At 40.1% G+C, this 19706-nt stretch overlaps 1 protein-coding gene across 2 annotated transcripts; it reads right to left on the bottom strand.

Annotated features, from left to right (window-relative positions):
* Positions 1-941: 941 nt before the first annotated feature.
* On the bottom strand, positions 942-12113 carry LOC143301598 (uncharacterized). 2 transcript variants are annotated; one of them, XM_076615993.1, is made up of 6 exons: positions 11901-12113; positions 10995-11026; positions 10110-10229; positions 8971-9196; positions 8612-8687; positions 942-8088 (listed from the first exon to the last, which is right to left on the bottom strand). In XM_076615993.1, exons 1-6 carry the CDS (start codon positions 11967-11969, stop codon positions 7883-7885), a joined length of 729 nt encoding a protein of 242 aa, XP_076472108.1. In that variant the 5' UTR covers positions 11970-12113; the 3' UTR covers positions 942-7882. The 2 variants fall into 2 exon arrangements, with proteins under 2 accessions (XP_076472108.1, XP_076472116.1); XM_076616001.1 differs by lacking the exon at positions 10995-11026.
* Positions 12114-19706: the final 7593 nt, after the last annotated feature.

Genomic DNA, 19706 nt, shown 5'->3' with positions numbered 1-19706 from the left:
GGGGGTGATGAAATGATGAAGGATGAAAGGTCATTTTGGATGACTGATGACTTGCGCGATGAGTTTGTTTAAAGTGAAGAGGAGTTGCGCAACGTCAACCTCACTCTCTCGTCCGGGTCCACCAATTTCCAGTGGCAAGACTAAGTCGAGACGACTGGAGGATGAGCACGGATGCAGTGGATGACCAAGATATCCTTTCGGTGTCTCATCTTGCTCTCTGCACTCCACAGTGCGTTGCTGTAACCGCCTTCCTCTCCGTTGAACCGATAGGTTTCTTCCGCAGATTCTGCCGGATCCAGACTTCGCATGCATGGGTAGACACACCCCGGGGGCCAACTGCGTGTGGCATGCACACAGCACAGTGGAGCTAGATGGCCGTCGGTGGCTCTCCTGAGCCAACGCCCTTTTATGGATCTCCATAAGGGTGTCTAGCCACCCGCCTCACCAGTCCCGGAAGGGAGCGGTGGGAGTGCCGGTTTAGTCGCCGGCAACCCGACCCTGAACAGGTTGTACTGGATTACAGGTTACCAGTAGCAGATCTAATGACCTGACCTGACAAGTCAGCTACAATATGTGGGAGCTGAATGCAATGGACAGACCAAAGTGGCGTTCAGCTGCCCACAAAGGCGCCAAATCCTGTGAGGCCAACAGAATCGCTGCAGCAGAGCAATGCAGACAGGCCAGGAAAAGCAGTGCCAGCAAGTCCCCGACAGCCGCTACCATCCCCTGTCCACACTGTGTCAGAACCTTCCGGGCGTGGATTGGCCTGACCAGTCACCTGCGCACCCACAGAGCCCAACCCACCCACCCCCAGGATGACTAGATGGTCCTTGTCGATCCCGACGGATGAACCACATGTAAGATGTAAATAAATAAACCTCTGATTTCTCAGACAAAATGTGTTTCACTACCTGAAAACATAACATGAATTTCTTCTTTTCCAAATCAAAGGTTTTATTTAAAAAAGGTTTCTGAATTACATGATCCATGACTAATAACAAAACTGAGTTTTGAGCGCATGCAATTCTGCATACAAATGGGCTTCAGAAACAGAATATTCACAGAGCTGATATACTGATACAAATTTAAGTAACTTACTGTTTTTATCCTTGGAGGGATACAAAGACTATACAGACATTGTAAATTCACTGGACACATTGTTACAATATTAGAAAACAACAACCCCAATACAAACAGTTATTGTATACTTTTTTTTTTTGTTGTTGCAAAACAAGCATAAACCTTTACAAAAACAAGACAGTGTTTGAAGCTTAAGAAGTTACGAAAAGTTCAAAAAATTTTTTTTTTTTTTTTTTTTAAAGTAAAACAGAACAAAACAGAAACTGACAAATGTGGTTTTTATACACTTTACTACCATGCAAGGAAAAAAAGAAACCCTACAGTGATGACAAAATTTAGCAGAACCCACACATTTTCAAACCTTGCATACATGCATTTGATTGTGAGCGCGTACACAGACACACACTCACACTTTCATTCATTCATAGTTCAGCTGGTAAACTACTAAATGATTGCACTATCTGAGTATCTCACATATGAATTGTATTTTCTGTACTGGGGTTGTGAAATTCTAAGCTTTTTCATAACGTCTATCTACGGCTTTCAAAACCAGGTTTCAAATTCCCTTTTTAAAAAATCATCACACTGAAAGGGAAGAGCCTTTGAAAATATTTTACTAATCAATATACATGCCTCTATTCATATGCATCAATTATATACACAAATACCACTTGACTTGTGGTGAAGAGATAATGTTGCAAATGATATGACATGAGATGACAGATAACACAAGGCTGGCAATCAAATGAACAAGTCAGAGTGGCAAAAAAAGGAACACATCTCTGAAGAATTAATTTGACAGAAATGCCAATCACAACACTGTCAATTTTTAATGCTGAATTTTCTTAGAAACTTGAATCTAAAAAAAATCTAAAAACCATTCTAATCACCATGAAAAAGATCCCTGCATTAAACACACAATGATAGAGGGGATGTGGTTTATGATGCTGGCTTAAAAAGATCATATAACTTATATGAGCATGATTTAGTAGGGATGACTGGCCTTAGAAATAAAATAAGATAAAATAAACTAAATACAATGAAAAAGAACAAAAGAAAAGGAAACAGGCATGGGGTGGGGGTGGGGGAGGAACAGGGATTATAAAGCTTACCATTCTCTCTATTAAACTGGTAAACAAATTCTGCTTTTTTACTGTAACAAAATTTATTTCATGATTAACTCCTGTATCTTTTTCTCTGCTCAATGAAAATTAATGTTAAATTTCAGAACAAATTTATGCTAACAGATCACCAGAGTAAATCACTGATACACCTAAATAGGAGGTCTCTCTTGGTTTATGAAAGCAGAGAGAGCGAAGGACAGGGACACAGAGGGACAGACAGAGAAAAAAAATGTGACAGGTGTGGGTGACACTGAAGAAAAGAACCTGAAAGAGATTTTCATCAAAAGCAAATGTAAAATTTGAAGTCTGAAACATCTTCAGTTTGAAATAACAAGGACCTAAACACACAAGGACAGACAACTGTGAATGGGAAGTCGCTGTGACAATGCCAAAGTAAACACTGTCTGAATATGTTACTGAGCTGCATACATACTGGTTTTAAATCATTTCAGCAGAGCTTGTAGGTCCATACAAGCAGATGTCTTAATGTGTCTTAGTCCTAAATACTGACTGCCATGTCCGACTCTGCAAAAAAAAAAAAGTTTGGACAAAGTGGTGATTTGATCAAAAAGGTTTTAAGCATTTTCAAGAGCTGTCATATATCTGATGCCAAAACGAATCTCTGCCTATATACATACACACATGTATGTAAACCTGAATCTGCATACCTATCTCTATGCATTACTGACATTGAAATGTCTCCTTTCCTTCACTGCTTTTTGGAATAGATTTAATATACCAAGATTGGTTATCATGCATAAATCATGATTCCACAGCAATGTAAGTGCTGATGCAGATAATACGCGCACACACATTTTCTTTCTGGATAACTAGTTAATGCACACAAACACTAACTTTAGGGAATTAGATTGCATCTCACAAGGTTAACAATGTGCTCACATGTACTTGGCAAGGATATGTGGCCACAGAAAAACTCTCTCAGAACAGCATATACTTAATGTGCAGCTGTATCCTGTAATTCAATGTGCTCTCTATACATCAGAACCTTCTAGAATAGAGCACCAGAAACTGAACGTAGACCGAACTCAAGAGCCATGAAAATTACAGCCAGGCTTTTGGTTATTCTTTGTGCTCACTGGAAAGCTAGGGACATTTACAGTGCTCTTAAATTACAAATGTCACAACTATTCCCGTTATTATCGCTATCAAACTGAACAGTTCTGACATATTTCATGCTAAATGAGTCTTCCCATTCCCCACCCATTCTTAGAAAAAACAAAACAAAAAAAGCCCCCACTAAAATAAGCAATCGTTTTTCACTCAAGCAATGTCACTTTGATCTAATTTCCGAAGTTCAATGATTTTTATATCATGAACATTGAAAGAGCAGAGGGTTTTGTCAGAAAAATAATCAGCAAACACACCTTTCTGTATAGAATGTTGTAAAATTTGATATTTGTATTTGAAAAGAGAGCTGCAAAATATTACTGAGCTTGAATAAAGTGTGAACAAATAAAACTGGTTAATTCTTGGACAGTGGCAAACAAAAAAACATACCATTTCAATCTTACATGGTATGCTTCACAAGAAGAGCTGGCAAATCTCACCAAACTCATTTTCAGTCAGCAAAGAGTTGCTGCCATCCCTGTCACTACTCTGTGCATCATCTTGAAAAAAATTCCAATTTATTTTCATCTAAATCTGGTTCACAACTCAGTCCCACTCATGATAGTCACACATATATATCTCTTCTTCTTGCATATCACCACAGCATGGCAAGAAGCAGTAAGACTTGTTTTGGATAGCTAAAAGGTATTCAAGAGATAAACTGGTTTCAGTTCACAAGAATAGAAAACTGAATACTTATCTCTACTTGAAATGCAAATGACTGCTTAAGAATATACATGGACAAATGTCCATGGTTTAAAGGTCAGGTGTTTTTTTTTTTTTCTGAGACTTTGAGTATAGCTATTCCTGTGCCACCCTTGGCCTAAGTGGATTAGTTATGCATGGCACTGCAGGGAAAAAAATCATCATCACTGATAGTGATATATATATATATTAAATGAACACATATTCAACACATATTGAAAGCGGACGCTAAAATGCGAACACATATTGACAGAAACCACCACAGTAATTAAACTTGCATAGACACAAGGTACAATTAACTACTTATACAAATACAAAAGTATACCATTCCATTATTTGGATTTGAATGATATGAAAAAATATAAACTCCACAAGAATGACTAGAAAAATAGCATACCATAGTTTTGTTATGACATAAGAAAAACACACACAGATTTTTCATGTAAAGCATGTATGAACGTATCAATTTCGATTCTGGCTTTCTGTGTACTGGCAAAGACTAGATCACATCTATTCAAATATGTCAGCAAATGGAGGAAAATAATCCTGGTTTTTTTCACTGGCACATTAAAAAAATCACCGCAGTTACAAATCATACAAAAAGTACAAACACATGGAGAAAGGGAGATGAGTTGGAGAGCAAGATACTGATGGGGGCCTGAGAGAATACCCCCGTGTCAACCAATGTGTGAAAAATAACAAAAATGATTCCTCTTCTGAAGCTATTATTTTCTTTAAATTTGTTTTCACAATCTGTTGCTCAAATAAACACAAAAACATGAACTGGATTTCTTACATTCAAAAACATGTTGTATTCATTGTGTATAGAACACTTAAAAATGTATCTACAACTACAAAGGTTAGAAACAAGGATTCACATAAGAATTTACGTATCAGCTACAAGCAAGAAAAACTCACCCTGAAAATAGCTCAATACTGTTCTCTGGATGCTCATTGTGAACATTATGCCAAGTAAAATCCCGTTTGTTTACTCAAAGAACACAGATTCAATAACAAATCTTTTTTTGTGTGTGTGTGAGTAATTATCTTCAAAATCCTTGTATTTCTCCAGTTGGCCATTCATCACACATAGGACTATCTTGGAAATTCATATTCATTAATGTCTGTTTTAGCAGAATGCAGTATAAAGGTAATAGATCAGCTATGTCATAATTATGTTCCCCCCAACTTCTTTTATTTTTTTTTTTACTTATCTGCATAACAAACATTATTTCAGACCCCTGCCGGAGTTTGCACTAGTGGGTCACAGTTAAGTATGCGTAATTAAAACATTATTTACACCAAGAATCATTTTCACAAAAACCTTTTTTCTTTCTAGAACCCCTCCTCCTCCCCCCCCTCCCCCCCCCCAAAAAAAGTTTCATATGATAAAATCATTACTGATAAAAAATAGTACCAGGTAATCAATAATCATAATCATGCGTTACTTACTGAGAATGCCCTCCTTCAAAAAATGGTAAACTGTAGAAACCACTGTCTTTGAACAGACAGTACAGTAGCCCTTTATTGTCAGTCTGACTGAGGCAGTAAAAGACATCTAACTGCTCATATGAAAGCAAAGATCATTTTTCCATATCAATCAGATCTGTTGAAACTTTAAAAAAATCATAAATTGTTTTCCTCAAAGAAAAACAAAAGAAACAACAACAACAGAGAGAGAGAGAGAGAGAGAGAGAGAGAACAACATTAATCTTTGCAACACACTGTACATCACATCTAGTATGATAAAGCTAGGCAGTATCATTTAAATGATAAAGTTATAAATGTTATAAACTGTACATCACATCTATTTTGATAAAGCTAGACAATATAATTTAAATGATAAAATTATAATATGTTATACTGATTATAATGTGCATGATAACACATGGTAAACTGCTTATGATAAAGCTAGACAATATCACTTAAATGATAAAATTAGAATATGTTACTGATTATAATGTGCATGATAACACATGGTAAACTGCTTAACATAGCTCACTGTGACCAACTTAAAAAATTCTACAGTGTACCCGAGTGAAAGGGATAAAAGAACTTTTCACTGCACTGTCTGAAAGGACCAATTTTATTTTCGTAATTAATAAAAGAAAAAAAGTATTAACAGAAATGTTGTAAAGATTAGTTTTGACCCATGTCTGTTTTGGATACTTTAGTGCCAGCACTGGCTAACCTCATAATGGGATCAAAGACTGCTGTCGGGAACAACAGAAACTGCTGATGAACTGCCGTGTTCACCTTTGTGGATGAGAGAATCATAAACAATATACAGGTTTTAAGGTACCCAAATAATTTTGACATGCACCCTGTAATCTATTTGAAAGACTGGAAATAATGGGGTTACATAATGTAAATATTCTACATGCTGCTTTTTCTGATTTATGTATCACAAAATGCTACTTACTTTTGTAAGCCATGTTTTGTGGCTATTCAGCTATGACCCTGAATCTTGGACAACAAAGATATTAACAAAAACAACACATTACAATGGATGATAAATCAAATTTATACATTAACACATGTGGTACTGCATCGGCAGTATTAAGCTGTGACAGCTAAAACAGGAACTGAGATAAAGTTAATAAAATAGTCTAATAACAGCACAATGCTTACTTGGCAAATAAAATGCAATAAAATATTGGATTAAGCCTCACATGACTTCCTTGTAACCTAGGGTCCAATACATGACATCCATTATGTAAAATAAAAGACAATAAGCTTGTTACAAATGTGACGTCCCAAAGTGCATATTTATGTTTTGATCAAAGAAAAAAAAAATCAGATCAGGGCTGTGTTTCAAAACTCAGATGTATCTCATTCCAAATTAAGAAAATGGATTAGCTGTAGTTCAGTTTTGAAATGACAGTAAATCTAAACACAATGATGCACAGCATTCCTTCTAATTACACAGAACACACACACAAAAAAAATCTTCAGGGTGCAGCTAACTCACCACAGAGACCCCATCTGGTGTCTAATTGGTGTCTGGATGACCCAGCCTATAGCTTTCATATGGCCCAACCTTTGTTATTAGAAAACGTAGTATTCTTCGTCTTTATCCATCCTCTGTGTTAAAACTCATTAACATTTCAATTATATCAGCAGCGGTAAAACGCTACATCATAGTTTATTTTATCATTTGTTCGGAGAGAATTCAAATTATCAAAACAGGAGGAGTGTAAATCACAGGTGAAACTCAGTTATTGTAAAGCAGGTACACACATTCATACAAAAACCATGTGTCTTTGGTTTGGGTCTACTCCATGTCTGTTTAAAAATGTCTATTTTCTCAAATCAGTGCATGACTGCACAACCCTGCTTCAATTATCGAAGTGTTCCAAACCATTTTTTAAATGTTATGAGACATGAAATATTAACTGCCAGAAAATTCTCCATGAGTCACACTGAAACTAAGAGAGAGAGGGAGAGAAAGAAAGTGAGAGAGTGACAGAGAGAGAGACAGAGAGAGAACACACACAGCACCAACCAGGCGCTAACTGATATCAGGGGATCATTCTACACTCCCCCATTTCTCTGTTTAACCGCCTTTCTTTATTTATATTACACATGCATTTTTCATGGTTTAACAGCACATAAGAGAGAAAGAAGCAAAATGAAAAACAGACGAGAAAGCAAGACATTCTCGTACAGTGACACAAACAAACACAGATCAAGGGAGGCATAGAGAGAGAGAGAGGAAACAAGATCTTGGCACACAAGGAGAACACTGACAGAGGGTGAGGTTGTTGGCGAACAGAACACTGGAGAACCAAACCACAACAGCGACAATTTTGACATCAATCAGTTACTACAGCGCTGGCTGTCTCTTAGCTGAATCCCGCAGCCTGGGCTGCTGCCCCAGCACCACCAACACTGCTGCCACGTTCGTCCTGGCTGACCTGATCCACAGGAACTGCAATGTGCTCTGCACACATGGTGCTACCCACTCTCTCACCACGCTGAGCTGAAGGCATGCTCACTTCACAGTACGGAGGGGGGCTTACTTCATCTGCGTTACCAACCTGCATGGGATCTGGAATGTGAAAACACATCACTGAATCAGTTTCTTCAATATGTCTGTTGTCCATGCAAGAATGTGTCACATTTGTAAAACAGATATGACTTGATTGGGCTACAGGTATAAATGAGAACGAGGCATCGAAAAAAAAAGTTCCCCTAAAAATGAATAAGAGCACTAACTGGAGAGACAGAAGACTTAAGAAAAAGTCAAAACTCTTAAATGCATCTTTTAAGAAATCTTTGATATGAGGCCACTGGCTGGTAAGAGGTTGTAATATATCACAACAGATGCTTCTTTCTCTTCTTGCTGGTAGAAAGGGGATCACCACCCTTTTAAAATGAATAAACCTCAAGCAGGCTGCTTCAATTATAACAGAAGACAAGCAAGGGCAACTGATACTTATTAATTTTCCTGCCACACTCACCGCTGCACTCTCTCAAACACTCTTGACCACAAGCCAAACTCACCGCTGCACTCTCTCAAACACTCTTGACCACAAACCACTTGCCAAAAACATTCACATATATATTCTAACCTTTATCTGCTGGGGGTCCAGGATAGGGAGGCAGCTCTGCTTTGCTCATGGGGTACAGGCTGGGCTGTTGCATCACCTGGTTAAACAGAAAAATGTTTTATCATAATATTTTTTCAATACACCCTTCTTTCTAATTGAGTAATCAATGATGTTGCTCTCTCTTGCTTTGATTTCTTTTGATTTTAAGGATGTGAGGTCGATACTTACGCATTTAGATTGCATATCTAAAAATAAACTGAAATTTCCAGTCTTAGCCAACACACACACACACACACACAAGTCAAACCTACTCATTCTGTGAGCTGATACATGATTAAAAACAAGACACATTCACAGATTGTGCATGAGCTATCACACACCTCTGCATATGGTGGTGGTAATGCTGCCGTGGAACCAGAGTCTGCACCAGGCCCTGTGTAGGCGTACAAGCCAGATGGTGGCACAGTCCGTCTCTGGCTCGTGACACACACTCTGCGAGGTGATGTAGGCGTAGCTGATGCAGACAACTGCATTGCTGCCAGCCTTTGCCGTCGGTAGTATCCACAGCCTCCGAAGCATGACATCATAATGAAGATCACTACCAACCTGAAAATAGAGAACTTTATTGCAGCTTTCGGTTTCTGCTGAGGATTTATTATTTTGATTTTTTTTTTTTTAACATGTGCACTTAAACTAGTACTTATTGTATGACATAACAAAGGGGTGCCACTGGCCAAAATTTCTAAATACAGCATGGACTGGAAGGCTAACGTTGACCCTCTCAGGGTTTAGGGAAAGAAAGGCAGAGCAATGTGAGGAAGTTCATATTAAACACAAACGAACAAAACAACAATTACAACAGCTGAGTTAGTCTGATAAAAACAAGTATGTAAAAAAACAAAAAATGTAACATTCAGTTAGGCTGTAGTGGAGATGCCAGCCACTCCACTTGGAGACTGAGGGGGGTGTGGCCCCACATCCATATTATCACCGGGAGAAGTCACAATGCATAGTGTATCTGTCTCTTAAAAAAAAAAAAAAATATTTTTTTTATTGTGGTTGTTCTAGTATAATTTGTGTGTGCAGGTATCATCCATTTGTCCAGAAAATATATTTTAGTGCAAATTACCTGACTAATGTTTGTAATGAACAAGTTGAAAATGTGACAAAAAACAAAACACTGATTTCAAAACAACAGCGTGTCACTGATAATATATAAAATGAAAACATCATGTGTTTTGTATTCTTTATTCACTGACCTTGCAGCCAATATATACTTTTATGGGTCTTTCTCCATTAACAAAGAGAACAAATTTTTTTGAAAATATATACCCGTTCTTTGTGAAAAAACCCTGGCAAATAGATTTCACTTAAATCTTATTTTCCTGGCAGCGAAAGGGTTAAGATGGCTGCCAAAATCACCACAGGGGAAAGCTAAATCTAAGTTCTCAAAGGTGAAAACAGAAACTGGGAATCAACAGTATAAAATGCAAAATCAAAGATAAAATCGGTGACTCACCAGAAGTACCACATGTTCCAGACTCTAAATTTGAAGCCACGGATGTAGCTGTTGTTGTTGTGGCCATAGTCATAGCAGCATTTTAGGGAGTCAGCACAGCATTTCAATGGAGACTGGCAACTGGTTGACAAAGTTTCTTTGTTAATCAGAAAGCTTTTAGATTAAACATGCACACTTATCAACCACTTTTATCTTATCTTTTTTAAAAAACAACAACATCTGAACACTGATATCTTAGAAATACACTAACCATGTTTTTTACCATCTTATTTGTATGTGTCTATGCACATACATGCATATGCACAAATATCTCTCCCTCTCGGCCTCTTATAATCATTAACTGATAACTAATCTAATGTCACACATGTCCATAAAAAAACATACACAAAGGTAACAGTGTCTTGAATGTGCTCAAGAGAGGGCTTGAGAGGGTGTGAGAGAGATACTGATGATTCAATCATTTATAGACTAAGAATCCTTATGAAAGGGTTTGCGAACAGTTAACAATACATGCAACACAAAGTGTGAAGAACACATAATTAAACTGAAAACAAAACAATACAGTGATTAGGAGTAATGGAACAGTCTATGAAATAGTTATTTCTCTGAACTTAATACAATAATAGCCTTGCACAAGTATAGATATATAAATAATATATAACAGAAGCATCAGCACTTGACAACATTAAACTAAAAATCACATGGCTGTTAATAGTATTTAGGGGGGAGGCAGTGAAAGACAAGGCAGATAGAGACTCACAGATAAGACAGAAAAAGGATGATAACAAGTCATACCCACAAAACACAATCACACAAAGTATCTATAGACACACTCACATATATAAAAATAAACATAATTATCACCCAGCACATAAAGAGACTTACTATTGGCCATTTCCGCAATACTCAGACACAACCTGAAAGTGCCAGCAACAAGTTAGCATCATCTGAAGATCACACGAGACTTTGTTTCCTGTCAATGTTTTATTTTTTTTACATTACTTAAGTATTATCATTATTGTCTATATTTTGTTTAGCAAATTAATGATTACATTAATTTTTGAACTGATCTTTGCCTTAAAAATATCTGAAAAGTAACCAGTTTATATCCCATCCATTCATTAATGCAAAACATCTCTCCTCCTCTCCTTTCAATAAATCCATATATATATATATATATATATATATATATATATATATATATATATAAACACAAATCCTGAAACTAAAACTTAAGCCAAGTTAAGGTAGCAGTTTATTTTATCTTGGCTAGCTGGTGAATATATAATTTATCATTGTTCAATGAGTGAGCTTCACTTACCATACAAATAAACTTAAACAGCAAAAGGTCACGATTACTCACAGTCATATGATTTCAATCAATACAGGAAAAAACAACAACTGGTGAAAGGCTAGTGTGAGCTAATTGTCTAAATTATAAACAGAAAATGGTGATTTTGTGGTGAAAAAAAAGGAATAAGATAATTATTAAAGCAATATTTCTAATGTAAGTGGCTATAGAGATGAAAAGATATAAATCATTACACAACTTTTAATATGATCACTAATATGTCACAAATGTCAAGAAAACAAAACATTGTTGTACTCCTAGTCCAACTATTGTTGTACATAGTTAGCAAGTTTGCTTCAGTAATTTGCTTTACAATAAGTGTCCGAAAGCATCTATGAAATGAACCTGGTGCGCGTGTATTTTCTTTATTGGAGCTGAAATCAATAACAATATGGGAACAATCAAGACCACGTACAATCAATCCAGCATTTTCAACTCACCTGGTGAAACAAATCAAGGAGCACCACAAACAGAAGAGCATGATAAATGAGCAGACTGTTTCGAGCCATGGTTACCACATTTGTCTAAAACAACACAATGTTATCGAATCTTAATCTGGAAAGTGAATTTCTTTATATCAAGCTCAAAGTTTTTCAACCAGTCGTACGTGCTGCCAGTTACGTTTTCGACAGTTGGCCCTGTTACAACCCAGCCCAACGTCCTTGACCTTGGGCAAATTTGCACAGGAAGACAATCATAGAGTGCTTCCCCTTTGACTACATTCTTCAAAGCGTTTTCAACTGAATTTCAGCTGCTAGGCCTAATTTAGTCACTTATTTTGGTTTCATTTGTGCTCACTTTTGTCACGATATTGTTTATAGGCCAGTCGATCACACAGGCCAGCTATAAATGAAGGGTAGGGTTGTGCCGGTTCAGGTTTGACATGGGGGTTGCTACGATTACCGGATAAGCCTGTCCAGATTAGGCTTGTTGGGTCTCTCCCTCCCCACCCCCCTTTTTTTTCCCTGCCGCAAGACGCTGCCCTGGAGCTGAGTATCAGTATCAGTAGCTCAAGGAGGCGTCACTGCGCTCGGTCAAATCCATATACGTTACACCACATCTGCCAAGCAGATGCCTGACCAGCAGCATAATCCAACGCGCTTAGTCAGGCTTTGAGAAAAACAACAAAAACCCTTTAAAAAAAAAAAAAAAAAAAGAATAAAAAATAAATGAATTAAAATACAATAAAGTAACAAAACTTTTTTAAAAAAGAGAAAAAAACAAAAAAAACAAAGAAAAAAAAACAACTACTACTACAACTACTACTACTATTTATAAAGCACAAAATCTTGATGAAGTGAACTGTAAGCGCGCGCGCACACTCACACACACACACACACACACACACACACACACACACAACAACAACTCAGGGGTGTGCGGTTGGGGTGCTGAGGCTGCTTTAGACTCTCTTCTATCCTCAAGTTGTCCCAAGTAGACGTATTTTTATGTTTTATCTTACGCCTCTGCGCACACAGGTCAACAATAGTTAATGATAACGGCTGACCTTCCAAACTGAAGACAGAAGATAAAAAAAAAAGACAAAAAAAAGACAATGACACAGTCGCAAATTAAGAAGGTGTCATTCTGCTGACCGGGAGCGTGTCGATACTCCCCCGTGTCGATCAGTGACTCTCACTGTGCTGACGAAACTCAGTGTGTTCGGAGATGCCAAGGAATGGACTGTGGTGCACACACACACACACACACACACACACACACACACACACACACACACACACACACACACATCTTTGTTTATGAGTGAGCATGTGTATGTGTGTGTTTCTTTTTTTCTATACACGTGTGTCTCTATGTATGCGTGAGCCGGTAAATGTGCACGCACACGTGTGTGAGGCGGTGCTCTGCGTATACATTGGCTACATCTGTGTGTGTCAGTGTTAAAGCTTGCATGCGCGTGTGTGAGTGTAACACAGAGAGACAGACAGACAGAAACAAAGAAAGCAGAGAAAAAAAGAATACGTGTGTTCGTCAGTGAGTCTTTCGCATCAGGACACAGATCGAGATGTCAGTATTATTTTCCACTTTGGAGTCTGAACTAGCAGTTTGCGTAACCATGACAATTTTAATGATTGTGATGACTCCGTGATGTTACTGACACTTTGTGATCCATGATCTGACCGTGACGCTGTGTGATCCTTGATGTGACTGACGCTGTGTGATCAGTCCATGATGTGACTGATACTACAATGTGTGATCCGTGATGAGGGGGGGGGGGGGGGGGGGGGATAATAGTTTCCATGATTATAAAACTGAAGGTAGCATCTTCCATTCATTTGTGTCTCTTCATCAAAACTGACGAATGAAGGAAGCACTGATATTGACCTATAAACTAACCAACCAACCAGCTGTTTTTGTAGAGCATTCTTCATAATTCTGACCGTCGATCTGCTGGGTTCGAAGTCGCATTCTGGTGTACGTACCTTTATTTTTAAAGTCGTTTTTCCAACGCCGGGCTAATTGACTGAGATTTCCTGAACGAGAATTAGACGAGCCTGCATGAAAAACAAAAACAAAACGTATCCTCGTTGTGATGTCACTCCTGTACGCCTTCGTGCGACTGTTCCTGCAGTCTGGTACAGTCGACGGTATAGTCATCAAAAGCAAGACTAAGATCAGTGTTGCCGTTATGATTGTTTCTCCTCAAGAACAGCTCCGTGCTCTGACAGCCGTTCAGTTTCAAGCACCCCGACAGCCGGACTCGAATCTCTCTGCAGTAGTAGCAGTAATATGTCAGTCTTCGAACCACCAGTTCGCAGTATATACAAATTTTATATGAAATATACCTGATCATACAAGTAGTTCGGGGAGCGCCGTTTTTTTTTTTTTTTTTTTTTTTTTTTTCTTTCCAACTGAGCATAGCCTGGCGGAGGACAACGTGATTTTGTTTTTGTTATTGTTCAACTTTGTGACCGGAATCACGTGCACGTGAAACCTCTGAAAGGGATTTACATGATCACGTCAGACAGATAGACAGACAGACAGACAGACACACACACACACACACACACACACACACACACACACACACAATACACACACAAAGCAAAAAAAACAACAACAAAACAACAACAACTAAAAACAAAACAAAACAAAACAAACAAAAAACAAAACAAAACAAAAAACAAAAACAACAACAAAGCACGTGTAGTCAATCGTTCTGGAGCGCACCGTGGCTGCGTCAAACATATATCGTACTTGATAAGTGAAATGGAAAGTGATCCTTCGCGTGTGTTGCCAATCATCTACTATCTATCTGCAGCTGGGACCCCCACTACGATGCCTCCTCCCTCATCTTTCCACAGAGTGCAGACTCAAAGCACACGTGCCCAGGGAACTCAGTCTCTCTCACCCCCTCCCGTCCTTAAAAAAACCCTAGCTATTTACACCCTGTACCGTCCACCGACCAGCAACTGTAGCCTATATCCTTCACCCCCCTCTCTTCGGTTCACTTAAACAATTACCAAGCAGGTAACGGTGGTGACTAACAACAAGCAACAAGCTGTAAAAATACCCCAGTTAATACACGAACAGGGCTGCGTCAGTTATTGGTGTTTATTTTGTCCGCCTTCGCTTCCAAGCGTATCGGACATGATCTGCGTAAGTCATGTTAGTTGAAGACTTAACATGTTCGTAGCTGTCCCGACCATTGCTGCTGTAACACTAACTGACGGATTCCAAGTCACATTTTTCACTGGTTGTGAATAGCAAGGTGTCAGCCTTGACTGACGTGGTTTATGTTACCTGTTTTATGATGTCATATTCCGCGCGAGCGGTGAATGACCTGGCGTGAAAGAGAGAGAGAGAGGGGTGAGGTAGGGTCGTGGTTTTTATTTTTTCTTCGCTCAAAAGCAGGAGTTCCTCATGGATGCATTTTTCTCAGCATTAAGTAATTACGAATGGAGAAATATTTTCAAACTAGTGCAGAAACGGCAGTATCCAAAATACAATGGTTTGCCGTATTAATGTTCCTCTCCCCATCCCTCCTCTGTCTCTGTCTCTCTCTCCCCCCCTCCACCTCTTTCTCTGTGGACTCCTCATCTTTTTATTTGTATTTTGCCACCAGAAAAATAAAGCGTATTTCTTTTCAACATATTTCGTTTGTCTATCCGTCTATCGGTCTCTACCTCACCTCCCCCTTTAACCTGTATAGATATACCCCTGTGGTGTTTAATGAAAATAAAACTCTTCTTGTCTTGTTCCGATCTTTGTGACCTGGTTTTCAAAACCCCGTAATTTGCTACCTTGAAATGCTTGCTGGATCGCTTTACTCTGACGAATATATGTTGGGATTGAAAATACTAGTCACTCACTCATGTATGTGAGTGTGTGTGTGTGTGTGTGTGTGTGTGTGTGTGTGTGTGTGTGTGTGCGCGTGACAAACCACGGCTTCAGAGTGGCTGTATCAGTTTGGATCGGACCAATGAAGTGTTGTATGCCTTCAGACCTTCCCTTAATTTGCCACTGTCAGCAGGAATCTGGATTCGAGTTCAGACATGGATCGAGGAATTCTGATTGATTTCTGTTGCACACTGTCGTTCTCTTTGCTTGTGTCTTGATTTTGTGTGGCTTGTTAGCGTTGCTGGACAGATTAAGTAGACTTATGAGCAAATGATGACTGTTGCCTCTTGATCAATTCGGCATTTTTTGCGTCAGTAGAGCGGTGGCGCTGGCCGACTAGGAAGCGAGTGTCCAAGGGTTCGACTCCCATATGCGGACAGAGATTTTTCCTCCACCCCCCACCAGATCTTTGGGAGGTGATCTGGGTGCTAGTCGTTTGGATGAAGCGATAAAGAGGGTCTCACGTGCAGCATGCACTTTGCGGATGCAAAAAACAAACAAACAAAATAACAACAACAACAAAACAAACACACACAAAAAACACACACACACACACACAAAAAAAACAAACAACAACAACAAAAATCCATGGCAACAAACAGGTTGTCCATAAAATCAGTATGGAGAATGCCTAATCAGCAAGTCCAAAAACGACCGAAAAATATTCAGGGCTTTCCATAGAAATTTTTTTTTAAAAGCAGAAAATAAGAAAGGAAGAGTCAACAGAAGGAAAAGGAAGAAGTCAGAAACAAACGCTGACTAAAAAGAATCCCCAGCACAATTTTTTCAGAAGGTGGAGATACTGTGTACACTGAAAGGACCCCCGGAATCATCAATGGGGTGGGAGGTTGGGAGGCGTGGAGATGAGGGGGGGGGGGGATTTATTTCAGTTGAACGGCAACACTCCCTGGCAACAAAAATTAAACTAATGTGTACTTATTTTTCTGTAAGTTTGTGAATCCTGGACCCTCAATGCTGACCTCCAGAGACGCATTGAAGCCCTTGAGATGAGATGCTACCGTAAGATCCTGAACATCACATACAGAGACAACATCACAAATGAGGAGGTCAGAAACAGAAGAACTGTAGTCTCTGGGGCACATGGCAGTCTGCTAAATATTGTGAAGAAAAGAAAAATGATGTGGTATGGACATGTGACGAGATCATCAGCCCTGGCAAAAACCATCCTGCAAGGCACGTGTAGTGCCAGGAGGAAGACGAAGAGGCAGACAGAAGTAAGAGGTGGGAAGGTAACATCCGGGGAGTGGACAGGCCTGTCGTTCGCCCAGTCGCAGAAAGTAGCCCCATGACCAAGACAGATGGCGGAAGATTGTCAGAGAGTCACCAGTGGGGTACCTCCACATTCCCACCCAGGGTTATGAAACCGATGACGATGACGGCAACACTGGTAAGGGGCTGACCTATCAGGTGCCGGCCTACTGGGCCTTGGCCAGCCCAATCGAAGAAAGAACACAGTATCAGTATCAGTAGATCAAGGAGGCGTCACTGCGTTCGGACAACTCCATATACGCTACACCACATCTGCCAAGCTGATGCCTGACCAGCAGCGTAACCCAACGCACTTAGTCAGACCTTGAGCAAAAGCACAAACATCAATATCGGCATGTAAACAAGATTCCGTGAGTGGGGGAAAAAGTAGCACAGCTCTGGTGACTTCTCTTATACAGCAGCGTGGATGTCACTCACAGAAAAAAAAGTGTGTGTGTGTGTGTGTGTGTGTGTGTGTGTGTGTGTGTGTGTGTGTGTGTGTGTGTGTGTGTGTGTGTGTGTGTGTGTGTGTTTGTGTGTGTGTGTGTGTGTGTGTGTGTGTGTGTGTGTGTGTGTGTGTGTGTGACCGCGCGTAGGCAGTAAAGGAGTGGAAAAGAGGGTTGCAAAAGAAGATAAAGTTACCACAAAAAAAAAAAAAGTTTAAGTGTAACTAGAGAAATTTCTTCGACGAAACATGGATCCACTGTTTAAACACAGTAATGGAGAACCAGCATTTAAAAGATTTCGTCTCTCATTTTGTCAGCTTTTACTGCAGAGCCGCATAGAAGATACTTTATGCCCCTCCCCCCTCCCCGGCCCCCTCCTCATGCCCCACCCCCCCGCCCCCCTTACCCCCCAACATCGGCTGTACGTGGTAATAAAGAAGAGAAAGCAGATTATATGTACGCACATCCCCGCACACCCACACACATATGCACAGTGGTTGGCGGCCACTTTTATTGTTGTCTTCGCTGTGGGAGATGATCAAATAACACGCGGGGGGTGACAGAAAACAAAGTTCTTTTCTTTGGGGGGTACACCTGTCTGCATCACGCAGGACCGGTTTGGTTGGATTGCACAAGGTAATTAAATAAGCTGTAATAGAATGCACAGACACGTTCTTATCACTATATTTCTATTCACGGCACGGGGAACGAGGCTGAAAGAGGGAGGGAGGGAAGGAGAGGAGGAGGAAGGGAAGGGTGTGGGAGGAGGAGGGAGGAGAGAAGGGGGACGGAGAATGGTGGTGGTGGTCACGGGCAGTCAAGCAAGTGCTAAAAAAAAAGAAAGAAAAAAAGACCCCCCCCCCACCCCCCAAAAAATAGACACACCCACTCACGTTCAGAGGCCTTGTCGAATGAAGTCGTGTTGTTTACCTTGAAAAAACCCACTGTAAACATTACCCACCCGGGGTACACGAGGATTTAACCCCAAAACATACCAGAGGGCGGCGTTCCCTGTGTGTGTCTCTCTCCCCACCCGCCACGCCACTAAACACACACACACACATATATACTCTGGAAGTGCCTTCCACGCTTAAAAATACTCACATGACTACGGTGCCAGAATTTCTCTCAAACGCCTTTGTTGTTTCTTCAAACAGGCGGATTGGTTTTAGGACTGCAAAACCTTAGTCTGCCTTGGTCTACTACATACCAGTGCACAGTCTATCGCTTAGATACGCTTGTCACGTCAAATTTCTGTCTACTAATTGGGTGGAAAGAATTAGAACGAAGCCGACCTAGTTTTGTTTTAAAATAGTCCATGTGTTACCAGAAACACAAGACCATTTTTAGCTTGTGAACGGACGAAAGAAACAGAAATCGCATACAGTTTCGTGGGAGGTCTGAACAAGGCAGTAGGTTTGGAGTGCAGCTGAAAACAAGGAAGCCCTAAACAAGCCCACATTTTGGGTGGGCGCCCATATATATATATATGTATTTCTTTTTATCACAGCAGATTTCTCTGTGTGAAATTCGGGCTGCTCTCCCCAGGGAGAGCGCGTCGCTATACTACAGCGCCACCCGTATTTTTTGTATTTTTTCCTGCATGCAGTTTTATTTGTTTTTCCTAAGTGGATTTTTCTACAGAATTTGGCCAGGAACAACCTTTTTGTTGTCGTGGGTTCTTTTACGTACGCTAAGTGCATGCTGCACACGGGACCTCGGTTTATCGTCTCATCCGAATGACTAGCGTCCAGACCACCACCAGGTCTAGTGGAGTGGGAGAAAATATCGGCGGCTGAGCCGTGATTCGAACCAGCGCGTTCAGATTCTCTCGCTTCCTAAGCGGACGCGTTACCTCTAGGCCATCACTCCACTTATATATACATATATATATATACACACGTCCGTGTGGGTGCCAGCATACATCGCTCAGCTGTCCTACTCACACGCCAGAGAGTGAGTTAATCGAGACCGAAACAAAATCTGACGTCTTGCTGATGTCAGCGCCGGGTGCAGTGGCCGGGAAAGAGTGCTGGATTCTTGCCGAGTTTCCCGGAGTTCGATCTCCGGTTTGGGGCGCACCTGAAGGGTTAAGAGTGGGGACTCTTACTATCTCTCAGGTCAACAAGTGTGCATGCCTCTTATTGGCTGAACCCTCTGTGGATATAA

This window comes from Babylonia areolata, chromosome 2 (assembly GCF_041734735.1).
Source record: "Babylonia areolata isolate BAREFJ2019XMU chromosome 2, ASM4173473v1, whole genome shotgun sequence".
NCBI classification, from domain to species: domain Eukaryota; kingdom Metazoa; phylum Mollusca; class Gastropoda; order Neogastropoda; family Buccinidae; genus Babylonia; species Babylonia areolata.
The sequence above is the reverse complement of the archived record's forward strand: the minus strand, read 5'-3'. Positions and strand labels throughout refer to the sequence as shown.

Bases quoted from the DNA above. Each gene is read 5' to 3' on its own strand.
- LOC143301598 (XM_076615993.1), bottom strand. From the start codon at position 11,969: ATGGCTCGAAACAGTCTGCTCATTTATCATGCTCTTCTGTTTGTGGTG. The intron at 11,027-11,900 runs GTGAGTTGAAAA...TGGCACTTTCAG, and splicing joins TCCTTGATTTGTTTCACCAG to GTTGTGTCTGAGTATTGCGG. The intron at 10,230-10,994 runs GTAAGTCTCTTT...TTTGTCAACCAG, and splicing joins TATTGCGGAAATGGCCAATA to TTGCCAGTCTCCATTGAAAT.